We start from the raw sequence: 16886 nt of genomic DNA, 5'->3' as shown, positions 1-16886 counted from the left end.
GACTAAATGTGATGAAGTGGGAAACCCTGCTGCTTAACTGAAAGCCCCTCAATTAAAAACATATTAGCAAGAGAATGATAATTTCACATGGTGACGACAAATTGAAACACAACATTCATTATAATCAAGTGTTTAGTGCTTTGACACTTAATTCAAGCAGCACTTCACCACAGTGGATGCTGAACTGTGCAGCAATAAGAGGAGCTAAAGCAGGGATGACTAATGTGCTCCCTTCCACAGAGCACCAGTCAGTGCCACACAGCAGAAATGTAGAAGTAGGTGTTACGTTATCCCTAAAACTCTTTCTTCCCATCCATTTCCTCCTTTTCTACTTCCACATGTTCCTTTCTGCAGACTTCACGAGTCTTGGCAGGGGCTCAGTGCTGCAGAGCATGAATAGACACCACAAGCCACTGTCTTACACAGAAACAAGTAACTAAGCATCAGCAGCTCTGCAGCATCTGCCTCTGTAGGGTTTATTCCCTGTGGCACACATGAAGGAATCAAAGGTTGCCAAAACCACAGGCACAATTGGAAACCCCACATGAGCTGCAAAGTGAGACCACGTGCCTACTGGTTTCTACAAAGTAGTAATAATTAGAGGTGGTGGTAAATCATATGAGAATTTGAAGAGTGGAGGTCTTCAGTCATTTGGGGACTCCTTGGTGCAATGGCAGGAGATGTTCACAGACGATCATTTCCTCGCTACCAACCATGAAAAACTCCTGAGACCTGCTCTGTTCACAGAGCTGAAGGTGCCCCACCACCAACATCCAGCCGAGAAGTGCCGGGGAGCAGTGAAAGCAGAGTGGGTACCTGGTTTCCCTCTCCTCATGCTGGATAATCAGGTTGCTATAGAAGTTCTCCAGTGTGAGCTTGGCCACCGTCACTCTCTCGCGGGTGTGGTTGCTCATGGGAAAGGATGTTGTGGTCCCTGCAGTCATCGCCATGGTAACACACACTGAAACAAGAGCACGGCAATCATTACGCACTTGGAAAAACAGACACATGCACACCTCTTTTCCACCATCCATCTCCAAATTCTTAGATGCTATAGATTTCAAGGAAAAGCACTTTTCTTTATATGTAAGAAAACACATTAAAAAAAAAAAAAAAAAAAGCATTGTAAAAGTATTTTCAGCTAGCAAGACTCACTACTCACTCTCTAAAACAAATAACTTGTTGGCAAAACAAAGGGTGAATCATAGCAAAGAGCTATGCAGGCTCTGGGCAGCTCATCCAGCCACAAATTAGGAAGATGTCTGTCCAGTAGGCTCAAGCACAGTCCAGGGGACGAAAAGGCCCCTGGAGATAAAATGAAAAAGTAAATGAAGAAAACCCCTAACCCTATCCAGAGGGGAGGTGAAGAATATAAAATAACCAATTTATATCTTAGAATATCTTAGCAGCTCACAAAACTGTATTGTCAGAGCCACATGTACACACGTCTTGAACACCTCCAGGGACAGCGACTCCACCAGCTCCATGGGCAGCCTGTTCCAATGCATCAGCACTCTTTCAGAGAAGAAACTCTACCAAATATCCAGCCTGAACCTCCCCTGGTGCAACTGAAGACCATTACCTCTCATCCTACTGTTTTTACTTAGGAGAAGAGACCAAACCCCACCTTATCATAGCCTCCTTTCAGGGAGTTGTAAAAAGCAACAAGGTCTCCCCTGAGCCTCCTCTTCTGCAGACTAGAGTCCACGTTCCCTCAGCCATTCCTTATAAGACTTGTGCTCCAGATCCCTCACCAGCTTCACTGCCATTCCTTGGGCATGGTGCAAGGACTCATCCTATTTTAAATGGAAAACTTATGTTTCCTGTTCTATTTTTGAAGCAACAGCCAGCCATGGAGAACAGAACCCTTTCCCCACCAGCAGTGCATTAAGTAGCCAGCATTTCAGCTTAACTCCTGTGCCATGCTGACAACCCAACAGGAGGTTCCTGCAGGTCCCATGCTTTACAGAATTCCCCATGTATGGGCTCTGCAACTCTGGGTGAACTCTTGGAAGAGCAGACTTGAAACACAGCTGCAAATACATAACCTCTGGAGATAAAGCTCTTCTTGCTTAAGGCACCTGGCTCCTAAACCTTTAAAAAGTGGTAAGAGAGGAAAAAAGAAAATGTAAAGCTCTTGAAGACAGCAGCCTTTCCATCTGAAATCTGAGGAGCTAAATTGTGCCAGAACAACCCTTGTAATATTGGACAAAGCATCCTCGGGCAATCGCAAGCTCCTTGCAGGTGACCTAGGTTAAAAACAATGCAGCTTGTCCTAGGAGGATCGGTGCCTCACCTGGCTTTGGGCTGATGCACACAAGGAGAGTTGCTGTCCCACTGCAAGGGCAGTCACAATTACCTCAGCCCAGTGTTGGTTTGATCAAGATAAGGTGGCTTTTTCTGTTTGTTTTTTTTTTTTTTATGGAAAACTGCACAGAAGTAAATGCTCTTCCTTTTAGTTGTTTATGTAACCTTTCTATTTTACCAGAGGATATTGAGGAAGATAAATCCTAAATTAGGTTTATGATCTTCAGGAAGAGCTTAATACCTTTTAAGGTGAAAGAATTCGAATTTTAGTTTCATATGAGAAATAGATTTGCATCTTTCCATCACACAAGAACAGTTTAATTCTGCCATGCTTTTCTGATTTGTTTTGGATTTGACAGCTACTGTGAAGCCAGCATTTAAACTTGTGGATTTTTAATTGAATTTGGTATGACAATAAGATACTTGTTGTCATACATGCAGCTGTTGTGTCACACATAAAGGCTTTTTATAACATTAGACGGGCATTATTTTAGCCGGGTATTTGAGTGTGAGAGACTTCAGAGTTTGGAGAATGAAAATGTATCTCTACATAAACACACAAAGAGGTTTCAGGAGCATTACAACTGTTTATGGCGACACAGATCTTTCTTTTTTTAATCACTCTTTTGTCCCCTGCAGTTTTCTACTAAAGAAAGACAAGAGCTGTCAGCTGTCAGTAATCTTTACTAGAAATTCAGGGGTTACATTTTCCACATGAGCACATACCCCATACTGGACACTATTTCAGAAGTTAGAGAACTGGGCAGTAGCCTTCTCTCCCTCTTCCTTGATGGGTGGGGAAAGATAAACAGAAAGCAGGTATTCGAGAGCAGAACCAGCAGCAGGTAGATAACATCCAATCCAATCAAACACAACAACTGCTGAACACACGCTGGCATCTGTGTGTGCCCAAAAAGCAATCTGATAAAGCAAAATCTCACCTCCTGATTGCTTTAGAGCGCCCGGGTTAGCGTAGCATCAACCCAAGCTTGGAACAGATTAACCTTCCTTAAGGTAAAGCAGGACCTGTCACCAGCAGGCAACAGGCTATTTACCACTTGCGTGGCTTCTATTCCTAGCAGGATAAAATAACTCTGCAATTTCATTTCCTGTTAATTTGTTTTCCCCACGCTCCTATACTCACAAATGCAGACGTTACCAAATAGCAAACCTAAGTCACTTGATTTTATTAAGCCTGTAAAAAGGAGATAACAATTCTGGCACTAGCACACCATGCTATATATAGCAGGGCTGAACTCGACTGTGGTCGTAGAGCAGGAAAACGTAGAAGAGAGCCCAACCAGTAACTTAACTCAGAGAAAGCTATTTAACAGATCAGGACCTCATATTGAGCTCAGTATCACATCACGCTACATGCCCACCAGAGCAGAAGGGCTGCATGAGAAAGAACCTAGTAGACTTTTGCTCACGTTGCAGTTGGTGCCTGTACCCAAGTGGCCACCAGTTTGCTCCAACACTGTGGGGAAAAAAAGCTTTGTAAAAGTAGAAAGCTCTTGAGCTCTCCAGGTTCCCCAAACTAAATGGAAAGGAGTGCAGAGGTGGTGGGAGATCCAAGGTACTCTGCAAAATCCAATGTCAGCTCAGCAGAGAAAATCTGTTCATCCTTTTTCCTCCTACCTCTCTACTTTCACTAACAAACCCCAAAACAAAGTAATCAAAATCCCTAAATATGGGCTTTATATAACAGAGGATACCTGAGGGGATAGAAGCAGAAAGCAGCAGCTTCAAAATGGAACCTTTTACTGACCTCACCAGATTAATGGCAACACTTTGAAAAGGTGCCATCCATAGTTCTTGGAAATACCCTCAAAAAACATGACTAATTCACCCAAGTTCATGCTATCTGCATAATGGCAGCATTCTCCTCCTGCTGCATTACCAGCATCGCAGTAGACTCCCTGCACCATGAGAAGGTCACATTAACCACCCTGCATTTGGCTGAAGCTCTTCTGGCTGAAGACTTTTCTTTCCAAAGGGCCTGTTACTTTGGAAAAAAATGACACACCACAAGCTCTGGATGAAAGAATGTCAAAAAAAAACCCTGTAATGGGTGGGAGACAGTGCGTAGTCCCTGGGACAAGGCTCCTGAGCTGCCAAAAGCAGAGGAACCGTTCAAACTCATAGCCTCCAGATGGGATAGCTTCCATCTATCGTGGCAGCTCTATGTCAAAGCCTTAATGGATTCTTCTAGCAATGCCTCCACTGTTGAAAATTCCATGCCCAGCTCTTGCTACACTACTGGTGGCTCAAAACTCACGATCCTACCAGGATACTTCTTGGCAGCTCCCACAGCCCATCATTAGTGGTTTCATATTAGACTTGTAGATTAAGGTTCTGGTTAATTAAAGCAAAACAATGGAAGCAACTAATTCCACTTAAAAGCCCAGAAAAGAAAAAATGGAAGAAACTGAGCACCTGCAGAGCTAGTCTCCCCAAAAAGAAACACTTGGCCCTTCACTGGGGTCACCTTCTAATCAGGAAGGACAAGAATACAAAGTCCAAGTTTCTTGCACGTAGCCTCTAGCTTTCTCAGCTCCAGGGAAGGCATAAAGGTATCACCTGCCAGGAAGGAAGCACATGCATTATCACCCTTGGTAATTTCAGAGGCTATTTTTACTTATCCAGACGTGTTACAAGATGTCAAGAAATGCACTTTATTACCTTATGCCATACTTCCCATCCTGCAAAAATGTAGCAGAAGGACAGGGATGTGGAGTAGACAGCAAAACCTTATCACTTTTACATCACCAAATATTGGAACTGTAGTGATTGTGAACAGGCAAACGTCTCACTGAGAAAGTTTTCCCTCCCTCCAACAATACAAAAATCCACCATTTCAGGTCCATCTGACACTTTTCTGACCTTTCACATACACATTTTTAGCAAAGAATACGTGACAGCATGCTACAAGCAGAGAAAACTACAGCCAAATGTTTCATGAAACCATGCAAGTCCCAGAGTAAGCTTACTCTGGGCTCATTACTAAATGCATATTTAAGTTAAGGAGCAAAAGCCACAATTCTTTCAGAGAAAAAAGCAAGCTTTCCTCCACATGACAGAACTGTGGTGCCTTCCTCATGCTTCTGGATCTCTGACATCAATTTTAAACATAAAGCTACATATACGTAAGCAGACAGTGAACATCAATCCTTCCTCTGAAAATGACTATGTCACTCCATGGTAAGGCCAATAGTTGTTTTCATTTATATACTCGAGCATACATGCCTAAACCCTAGCAACTATGGAGGCAGTTCCCTACTGCAGTAGGAGTGAAACTGCAAAATTTATGAAAGTTTCCATTTACAATGTAGTTTTGGCTCTTTAGTGGAAGCCTCTGGTAAGGAAAATGCTGAAATATATTTCTGCTTTTCAAAAGACCTAATTTTCTTAGCAAAATGCGTTTCATCATTCAACTTCCTCTTGAAACAAAGCAGACAAATGGCATTTTCAAGAATCAGAAACTTAAAGAGAAAGGAGAGATCCACTTTTGGTGTCAGACCTGTTCCAAAGTAAATGCATACAGCACAATACACTGGTTACCTTTAGAAATGCCAGAGATCAACACTGCATGTAGCACTGGAGCTCTTCTGGGTGAGAAGGCAGAGTACGCTTATTAATGCTGTGTGGCTCCGGACAGATAACACAGCAAGGCAACCAGTAAAACCGGGCACAAAAAGCAGTGGTGACCAGGATTGCATCTAAAGAATAAAGTGCCATATGGGAAAGGACATAGATACAGCAAGGCTGGATGTCTTAGCACCAGCCCTGCTGCCTCCAAATTGTTTGGATTCCCTTAAAAAGAGAGACGGGATATATATATATATAGATATAGATATATATATATAGATATATAGATATATATATATACACATGCATATAAGAAAAACAAGCCACCACACACAAATAACTGCATGATTCACACCAAAAAGCAGCGGGCAGGGACAGATAAATAGAATAAGCAACCAAAGGCTCATCAGGATGGAGTGGTGTGACAGCAGCAAGAGGAAGAGCAGCAGCTGGAGCAGAGCTGCCTAGGCTCTGTGGGCAGCTTGAAACACACAGCTGGGCACATGGAGAGCTGATATGTGAATGTGCAGGAGAGGCGGAGGTGCTGTGGAATAGCTGGCAGCTCCAGAGACGAAACAGAAGAAGAACATGGTCATAGTAGGCTACCAGCCTCAAAGGCAAATGACTTTCTGTGCAGCCATTTCTACTAGCACAAATTTGGCACTTGTGTTGTGCATGCTTTCACCATCCAGTTGTTCAGACTGAGTCACTTCCCAAAGAGGTTCCCTGCCTTCTTTTTCTGTAACCCATTTCAAATCCACTTTCAAGGCTTTTGACAAACCTCCAGGAGCACACAAAACACTACAGAATACTGCATTGTCAGGATAGCAAGAAAAACCTGATCATTCTCACCTATATTAGTTATGGGCCAGTATTTTTCAACTGTCTTAATACTTACTTTATTACTAAACACAGATTCTCACGTACAAAACAGAGCCTTGTCCAAAGACTCTTATTTACTTATTTTTTATTGGCAGAAATGAACTTTAATTTGGTATGTTTTAATGTCATGTTCTCATTCTCATGTACACCCAGACGATGCTAGTTCCACTACTGCCATTGCTGAAGCTCACAGTTATCAGACCAGAATGTTTGTCACACACTGTTCTATGATATGTCTCAGAAAGAAAAATAAATACTGCGTTTCTAAATAATTCACGTTTTCAGTAGTATCACCATTTACAAATTCCTATTTTATTTAATACACTACCTGAAGGAAGAAACATTCCCTGCCAAACACAACAAAACAGATCCTTCACACACAGATTTTTCTTCTTCTGCGTTATTGCCCAAACCAGATCTTTCTGATATCTGCTTTTGGTGCAGTCTCCTTATGAGAAATTCAAAGCTGCAACAAGCTGTCACTAACATGCTAGTGTCTCATTTATCACACTTACATACTTCGTTGCCTTTCATTTGTTATTCATTCCCCAACGTGAGTTATGTTCTCATAAGTTTTGCTCCTTTAAAGTTAGAGAATGAACTACAGTTGTTCTATTTAAAGCAGCACCAAGAAACAGAGTAAAATTAGCCCTGTCGGCACAGGCTCTGCTATTTAAAAGCAAGAGATGTTGGAATGTTTTAGCCATTTTAAGTCATTCTTGCTTTCCCCTGGAAGGCCCACACGAGCCACCCGTTATGGACAGAGCTAAAAGCAGGAGCCTGGACCGGCTCCAGCTCCCACACCGAAAGGAGAAAAGGCTGCCCAGGCCTGACCTCATGGCCGTGAGAAAGCTGTGAGGAGATGTTCACACTGATGCACAACACGGGGCTGTCCTGCAGCAGGCACTGCCCTTTGGGAACGATGGTACTGGGAAAGCCCAGGGGAAGGTCTGGGATGACCCCAAAGTGTAAAGAAGGGGTTCTGGGGAGGCAAAACGCCCTTCAAATCACCATCAGCAAAAGCCACAGTTGTATGTATACTCTAAGCTGGCACAAGCTGACGCTGGTTCTGAAAGAAGCTGTCCTGCTTTCCATCCAGTCATCTGCTTGTTTCTCTGCCACTCAATGCCTTGTGCCAGCATGAGAAGCTGTGCAACCCAGATAGAGCAACTACAATGGGCAAAAACCTCTTCCTTTAAGGTGTTCTAGGGAGGCCAGTCTGCTTGTATTGGTCACAAAGAGAACAAAGGGAGCAAGAGTTCAGCAACTGGGCCTCGTCTCTTCTATTTGGCTCACAGAAATTAATTGTAAATCGTCACAACACACCCGCAGTAATAATAAGGAAATATTTCCTAATAAGGAATAAAAATTGAATATTGGAGTTGTTCTGCACTCCAGGATTTCCTGCCATTCAAGGAGGGCAGCAGCAGGCTCCCAAAGCACCAGGCCGAGATTCAGCCCCGCTCTGCTTCCAGCAAGTGGAAATGCCTTTCCCTCACAGGAAGCAATACAGGGTGGGTAAAACTGTGCATGGATGTGCATAGGTAGGTCCATGTGTGACACCTGTAGATGACTGTCTACATAAGCTCTGAATAAACATAAATGCACACTTAAAACAGTTACTTCTAACTTTTGCTTTCACTAACAGTAGGAGAACAGCTATTAAAGATCACTAATAACAAATCACTTCCATTTCAGCTGCACGTTACTCAACTTTTAAGGACACATTTACTTTATCAATTGCTCTGTCCTGCTATCCTGCAGTTAGCAGCACAATTTGGAGACATCCTGTGCTTAAAGCATTCACTTAGCATTGAACAACTTGCAGGGGCATACAATAAAAACAAAACAAAAAAAAAAACAAAAAACCAAGAGCTGAGCTCATTCAAATAACTCATTTTATTGTATTTGCAGAAAGATTTTTTCAGACAACCCAATCACTTGGGTTTCAATACCGGTTAAAATTATTATGTGGGTGGCTGTAAGATAGACAAACACAAAGATCCCATTAATTTCATGTAGAGGGGGGGAAAATAAAGAAGCTGTTTGTCAGCCCAGTCAAGAAGGCTGATGGGCAGTGCTAGTGCTGAGAACAGAGAGAGTAGACAGGAGCTCATAAACAAGATGGAGAATGACTTTTTACATAGTCTGACAGTCATATGACAAGGAGGAATGGTTATAAACTAAAAGAGGAGAAATTCAGATTAGTCATTAGGAGGAAGTTTTATACTCAGAGGGCAGTGAGGCCCTGGCACAGGCTGCCCAAAGAAGCTGCGGATGCCCCATCTGTGGCTCAAGGTCAGGTTGGATGGGGCTCAGGGCCCCAAGCACAGCACAGAACCAGAACTGACTTGACTGGGTTTTAACAGCCCCTTCCAACCCAAGCCATTCTGAGACTTTACCCACATGCTGTGATGTCTTTCAGGCAGTGCTCTGAATGGAGGCCAGTTTCATCAGCACCTGGAGGGCTCAAAGCATAACATGTGATGGGCAATCTCAACTAGCAGCCCCACACAGCCCAGGGGTCTACTTAAAGTGATGTATTTCCCTTTACTGGCAAAAAGAGAAGAGTAGCTTGCTGAAAAGCTAACAATGCTCTAACAATGCTGTGCAGTGAAATGACATTTCAAAGTCTGCTTTAGCTTACTTCCATCTTTCTTTTCTTTTGACCTTCCCTAAGTTTCACGGCCATGCAAATCATTGTCCTCTTAAAGGAGCTTCCTGGTTTTAGATGCTTCTATCTCCTGAAGTAAATGCATTCATATGCACCTAAGCATTTTCTCAGCTTTTAGTTGGCACTTCTATCCAGATGGATTCAAGAAAACACTGTTTTAAGATCTGCTAAATCAACTCGCACATAGAAGCCCAAGTGCAAGACTTTGCTGCAATGTTTTGGATCATTAAATAACTGTGGTCAGAGCCAGATCAACATTTCAGAGGTCACTGAACAAAAACTTTGTTTCCTCCTTTGTTAGTTCTGTTTTTTTCCAAATAAAATTATACTTGGGCGTAACAAAAGACATGTCCCACTTCAAAGTTCAGATAGCTGTCTGAAAGTATGATCTAATCACAGACAATATTTCCAAGTCTGACTCTTTCATAGAAAAGAACAGGAGGAGTTTCTAACGAGTCAACTGCATAAAGTTTTCTTGAAATTGTAATACATTTTTAGCTTTGAAACAAGAAAACCAACTCTTTAATTTCAGGGAAAAGACTTTCCATTTTCTAAGGAGCCTTGGGAGAGAGAAACAGGGACTTCACCTTTGAGAACTTGGAGGGATTTTTATACTGACAAAATATAGGTAAGATAAAGGGCACTGAGTTTATTTTCTTTTTTGTTTGGTGTATGTTCAAAACTCTGACTTTCACAGGGCTCTTTTTGAGTCACATCAGTCAAATTAAATATAGTAATTAGACATGATTAGCCTAAGCCAGCAAAGAAGCTGGCTGCTAAATGAGATGCAGAACATCAATGACTGGTGATGGCCTGCACAATGCCTGCAGCCAGGATTAATGAGCACAACAGATCCCTCTGGCCTTCAAAGCCACAAAAGCAGGTAACGAATCTTGTTAGTACATGCCATGCTGGAGAGCAGATGTTTGCCCATTTGAATCCCACTGCAACAGTTAATTTCCCTAACTGTGGTTTTTGGAGAAGGAGAAAGCTGTCAGCACATAAAGCAGATGATCGTGATGAGGCCCAGTGATGAGGCCCAGGATACAGAAAAAGATGTGAATAGTCTTCCTGTATCCAACTCGTTAAGCAACCTAGACTGCTACCTGAAAGGCCTCTCTATTTGCTACTCCATTGGTGTCCACTCATCACACGCAGCTCTGAACAGGTACAGACTGAACAGTTCAGACTTCCCAACTGCCTCCTTACCTCCATCCTCCTTGCCCCCTTCCTGCAGCCCATTGCTTAATGCCACAGCTGCTCATCTCCTCTAGGGCTGAGGTGTATCCAGGAGTGCTTTGTTACAGATGTGTACATACACATAACCCCTCCTATCGCCTACATACACACATACGCCCTTCCAAGAAGATAAGGGATAGGAATAAAGAAAAAATAAAAATGAAAAGAGGATTTGTAGCTAGGTGAAAGACTATGAGGCTTGTGATAAGCATTAGATTCTGTGGAAGGTCATTCTCCTGTCATGGACTGGAAAAGCTCATTCAAAGTGGGTGGTATTTTCCATTAATTTAATCTCAGAGATTTGATTCGATTACCCTGTTTCTTAGTTAAAGGACAAGAGAAGCAAAAACAGGCTGTGAGGAAAAACTCAGGCCATATCCAGCTGCAAGAAAAAGTGAAAAGGAGAAGGGTTAAAGATATATGCTTATTTGCCTAAGATTATAAAAGATACGGAGGCTTTGGCGTATCTATGATAAAGTTAAACATGCTACAATAGGCAAATTGAGAGATTTAAAAACTTAAAAGCTCAGAGAACACGATTTTCTCTTGAAAAACAATGTTTTCAAGATTAAATTGATTATGACAAGAATAAGAGAGCAAAGCAACAAACTTTCTAGGAGCAAGCCCTTCCTATCAATAACACCTTCAGGAAGGTCTTGCAACATGTGCTGAGGGCTAAGCATGCTCTCAACAGCTGAGAAAAGGAGCAAGACTTACCAGGAACACTTCATGCAACATAGCTTGCTTAAGATGCAAAGGTGTAGGCTTTACAGGAAGGCAGAAAAAAAAACCCAACACCTGAGTTCCGGCAGAACAGCTCTCAGTGTTGCTTTTCAACATTCATGTCTCTACTGCCCCTACAAGGCAAATAATTATGAAGTCATTATGACTTCATCCTACAAGCAGAAGTGAGGACAAGTGGACTTACCTGCAGGAAGTCTAAATGGAAATACCAGTTCAGTACCAACATTGTAAAGATGGAGATCAATGGAGAGACAAATACAGACATCTTTCAGGCAGCTGATGTCAATTGCTTGACAAGTTGGATACAACCAGCTATTTCCCATAAATAGTAGCCAAGACAGAAAACCCAAATAAGCTGTAGGAAGAATGAGATCATTTCTACTTTTGAAATATTTAACATGAGTATTTCTTAGTGGAATGAGTTCTGGGCACAAGGCACTTGAACAGAAAGGACAGAAATCACTGCCAAGCTGTTTCCAGAACTGTCAATGCAGGTATCCGAATTGCTTCTTGGAGAGGAAAGGACAGTGGGCCTTGCTTTGTCTCTCCCTCTACTTTTTTATTGATGCTTCTCCTCCTGGCCATGCACTCCTACTATTTTCTGACACTGCAGCAGTCTGCAGTGACGCAGCCAAAAGGTGAGTCAGACAAATGCAGCTGTCTGACAAAGCTAAGGTACCAGTCATCTCCACGTTCTGGAAAAAGGAGACCACTCCTTCCTAAAACCAGGGAGCTGCAAGTCCCAGTTCCAAATACACAACTGAAACAACTGGGGAGTGATGGAGCACACGGATCAAGGAGGAATGGCTCTGCCTCCTTGGCAAGCACCAAGATTTGGAACCCATTCAAGCAAGACTTGGGTACACTTGCTTTGATGGGAAGGCAGGATTATTTTTTTCCCCAGTGGCCAGGCACATCAGATGAGCTGTGAGTTCTATGTCACACTCTGACAACTGGTAAACAAGTATTAAGTCTCACCAATGAGACACAATCTTCTTGTGCTAGCTTTTGCTGGCTTCATTTAGAAGAGGGCTAATGGAAGGGACAGCTCTGCATTGAAAAACTCTCACGTCCCCTTTAATTCAAGCTGCATCAGTACACAACACGATCATTTGAGTATGATGAAAATGGTTATGGTGAGGCATATCATGATGAACAACTGAACACCTATCCCCCAAGTGATGTCTCAGAGGCTGTACTCTTAACAAATAACCCTACCTATATTCACAAAGATCAAGAAAGATTTGCAGTATGTCTGCTTTAGCTTGCACCAAAAGCCATACCAGGTCTCCTCACGGATGCCACTTGGATCTGGCGGCATGTCAAACGCCAGTGTGGACAGGCAAGTTCAAATAGCAGTATTAACATGGATCACAGGTCTGTGCCATGCAGTAGACAGAAACATCCGTTGTGTTTTAATTTGAATGATTTTCTGACCACCCAAAGAATGCTAAGAGCAAAGCCCAATGCCTGATTCACAGTAAAACAAGGGAATATCCACCTTGAGATCCTCTCTAATTTCTCACTCATCCTGCTGTACTCAGCAGCTCTACAACCAGAGTTACCAGCTGTGGCATTACTAACACAGCCCTAGCAGTGACTTGAGCTGGTCAGATCTTTCCACAAAATAAAAACACCTTAAAATCGTGGCAGTTAGCAGTGATGCAAGTGTTTAAATATTTTGAGAGTTCTGCTTCCATTTGTAGATGATATATATGGAGGAAGAACGGTTGTATGGTTACTATAGCACAGGAAGCTGCATTAAATAACAGATAATCTAGATTCTGTTTTGTTTCTCAAAAGCAAAACCAAATCCTGCAGAAAAACAAAAGGAAAAAGTCTACTTAGAGTGTATCTCAGTTATCCTACAAGAGAGCAGATATACTACTCAGATACCTTGCAGATCACATCAGGAGGCTTAATGAGTTCATACACACAAAGAACCAGGGCTCTAGGGAGGAAAGAAGCTGAAGGAATATTGAAAACCTATTTATTGAAGGATTCATTTCAGCTGGCCTCAAACCTTTAATGCCCCTTGTCATTACACTTCTCTGAGCTGCTCACCTCATCAGACAGGAGAGTTAACTTCTGCAGCTGACTGTAGAAGGGGCAGTGATCTGTGTATCGTGGTTGGGAGGGTGTATGGCAAGCAAGCAAGGCAGATGTTTTTCTGTGCTCCAAGGACAGGGCTCAAGTCTCATTCTGATTTCAGAAAATACATGGGGAAAGGAAATTGAGAGAGGACAATACTAATAGACCATAAGTTGCCAAGATTCATGATTGCATTTCCAAGCTGGGCTACACTCACCCTTGGCTTAATGTTACAGTTGTGAATCCAACTGAAAGCGTTCATTTGAATGAGTCCCCAGTCCATGTTTACACATTCTGCTGTTCACATGCAAATAACATTAATCAACTGTCTTTTAAAGACAGACAAATGCACAATATTTGGGAAGTTCTACCAGTTTCTTGGTAAAGCACCAGGAAAACATAATATAAGGGATGTAGTTTGTCACACTGGTTTCATACAGGGGAAGGCAGAGGGCCTCTTGACTTCATGAATAATTAGAAAGTAGATGCTCTGCTATATTCTCTTCACTTCATCTGAAAATATAAAAGGCATTAAAAAAACGAGTGTAGTAATGTGGCATTGGTACAAAACCAAAATAATTTAAATCTGTGATTCCTCAGATGATTAATTAATGCTTCAATTGAGTCTTAATACATATTTTACCTGCAGCTATGTACAAAAATATAAAATCAAATAAAGTTCCTTACTTTAGAAGCACCCCGGCACTCCGAAAAGGTCTGAGCAAAACCCAGCACTTTCTATTCCACAGATCATTCCTCAGCTGATACTGAGCTTACCTAGGGCATATATAAATAATAAAAATTTCATTACTGTCCCCAGGTCTAAGATGATAATACTGGGATGGAAATAGGATCTGGAGGCTAGTCTGGTTTTTTTGATTGTTTTTTCTTAATCTCCTTGAGTAAAATCTTATGAAATAAATCAATAATAAAATCAACTATAGAAATTTCAGCAAATCCTGATAGCACAAGGCAACTGCAGGGCTGGCAGTCTCCAGAAGGGAAGGGGCCCTTCCATTCTTGCCCAAAGCTGCAAAGGCCTCTCAGGATTGCTACCAAGCCTCGAGCTGCCTTCCTTTCCCTCAAGAAATTTCTCCTTCTAATAATACCAGAATGCATCTTCCAATGAATCAGAACTGCAAGCTTTATTCTGTTCCCAAAGCGACATAGTTGCCTCCCAGCCTTCAAGCAAATTATGTTTCACTCCTTTATATCATTTTCTATCAAATTCCTGAGGTACTTTGCAAAACTAAGAAATAAAAGCACATCATCTTGTAAAGCAAGTCATCAAAAGCATCGCCACTGATTATGAAGGAAAATAATTGAAATCAGGCTCAATGCTGGGAGGACTTCGAGATGTAAGAGCAAGGACAAACTTATCCAGAGAATCCTGCCTTGTAACAGTACCTACAGCAGACTGGGGAACAGATTCCTTCCTACTCCAACCACTTATAGTAGTATTAATAACAATGTTAATGTATCCAAGATAAGCTTTAGGCTTACAAAGCACTCCGCACACGTAGCTTACAAAATATCAGGGCAATATCAATCCGATTTTAAAAATGAGACAAAAATCAGAGTAGCCAAAAAAACCCCAACATCTTATATCTAAGTTCAGTATTCCTCAACACTCATCTCAATCATTCTCTTGTCTGATGTATGCACAAGTATTACTGCCTACAATTCCTTCTGCTTTTCACATCTACACACAGTCATCAATTTTGCAGGATCATTAAGGTTGGAAAGATCACTAAGATCTTCTACAAATACCACAAATCTTTCAGTGCTCTAAGCAAAGAAGCAAACATCACAACAAGATAATCTTTAGACCTAAAGAACAAAACAAAAAGAAAAAAATACCACGACCAAGTCCACTGCACTACAGCAGAATCTCAAGTACAAAGTGCAGCTTATATAACCTAAAGAATGAGCTGAGAAATGAAATCATTGCATCAGTCCTGACTCTTGTCTTCCGTTTAATGTTACAGTCAGATCAGGTCAGCACTGGGGAAAGGCGAGAGGTTTCTCTGGCAAGCCTTCACACAGGTACGTGCTTGTAAAATACTATCTGTGCACTTAAGAAAAATGTTTCATGGAACTGTTTTTAAACAAATACTAAATGGCATAATGAACTATTGGAAAAACTGGAGCTACACAAGGAAATGGGAGAAAAAAAACCCAAAACAACAAGAATAAAGCTCAGATGACCTGAGCTCTGGGCTTTTCAGAGACCTGCCTGTTTATGCTTGTGCTTACACTGCTCCCCGGCACTTCTGCAGCTGTGATTGAGGAAGCATATTCTTATGCTCCTCTGGAAAAAAATATATACACACATACAATCCAACTACACTGCTGGCAAAAACAGAAGTCCGTGAGTTCACACGTTTTTGCGTGTACCTGCATTTTACCAAGGTGAGGGCAGTGGATTTTACTATTGAAATTTCATCTGCCATAGGAAACCACTCAGAAGTCACACTGACACAGCAGTCAGGAGCAGCTACAGGCAACCAGGCCTGCACAACTGCAGGGTCACAGGGGACTTGCTTGCTGCCATCTTCTCCTGAAACACAAGCCAGCCTTTCTTCTGTTGCAGTGGCACGGTGCTAAAAAGTCACCCTTGTGAGGTAGAAGCAAACATCTCCTAAGGCCCTTTCTGAAAGGGCTTCCTCACTCCTGTTGACTACAGAAGAAGGTTCAGATGACTAACTGCCTTGCATATGCAGCTTCTAAACATTCAAATAAGGACAGATGAATCCTGTCTGGCAGCTGATATAATTCCAGCCCTCAGCACGATGAGCATACCTGGAATTCATCTTCAGATTTAGCAGTTTGCTTCTCCTGATCTTCTCAAAAACCCATAACTGTTGGCCAAGTCAATAGTACGCTTCTTAAACACTTCTTGAAACTGAACAGCAGTCCTATGGCATCGATTTAACTTCCAGTTAAATATGTTTTAAGCGCCAAATAAAGTCAACAAATTTGCTGGCATCCCTGCCCAGCAGAGAACTGGGAAACTGTCTTTAACATTGGTACATCCAGATCCCAAAAACCTTCAGAGAATTGGAATTTGACTGAGGTTTGAGCATCTTGTCATTTCTACATCCTTTAACTGTGGGCATCTTACAGACAGTAGAAACATCTTCCACAAAGAAAGAAAGAAAGAAAGATTTGAAGCTCTCTACATAGCATTCGCTAAAAATACCTCTTTGGAGACATCCTTTGCCAAGTAAGTGCCAAAAGAACAAAGGCTGAATTTTAATGTTGAAATATTTGTAATGTGCATTTGTTATGTTTGTTGTGAAACGTGGCTGGCAGTTGGAGATGGCGTCTTTCAGCTCAATAGCCTGGTCCAAGCACTAAC

General features: G+C 42.0%; 1 protein-coding gene across 1 annotated transcript in view; it reads right to left on the bottom strand.

Moving 5' to 3' along the window:
- STK38L (serine/threonine kinase 38 like) overlaps nt 1–16886 on the bottom strand; it is a 46194-nt gene that overhangs the window by 18186 nt on the left and 11122 nt on the right. The window contains exon 2 of the mRNA XM_042835015.1: nt 817–961. Within this exon, the coding sequence (XP_042690949.1) occupies nt 817–950 (134 nt within the window). The 5' untranslated portion in view covers nt 951–961. The remainder of the gene's footprint in view (nt 1–816; nt 962–16886) is intronic.

Source organism: Centrocercus urophasianus, unplaced genomic scaffold (assembly GCF_019232065.1).
Source record: "Centrocercus urophasianus isolate 14NV4802_14NV808 unplaced genomic scaffold, USGS_Curo_1.0 seq_5, whole genome shotgun sequence".
Lineage (NCBI taxonomy): Eukaryota > Metazoa > Chordata > Aves > Galliformes > Phasianidae > Centrocercus > Centrocercus urophasianus.
The sequence above is the reverse complement of the archived record's forward strand: the minus strand, read 5'-3'. Positions and strand labels throughout refer to the sequence as shown.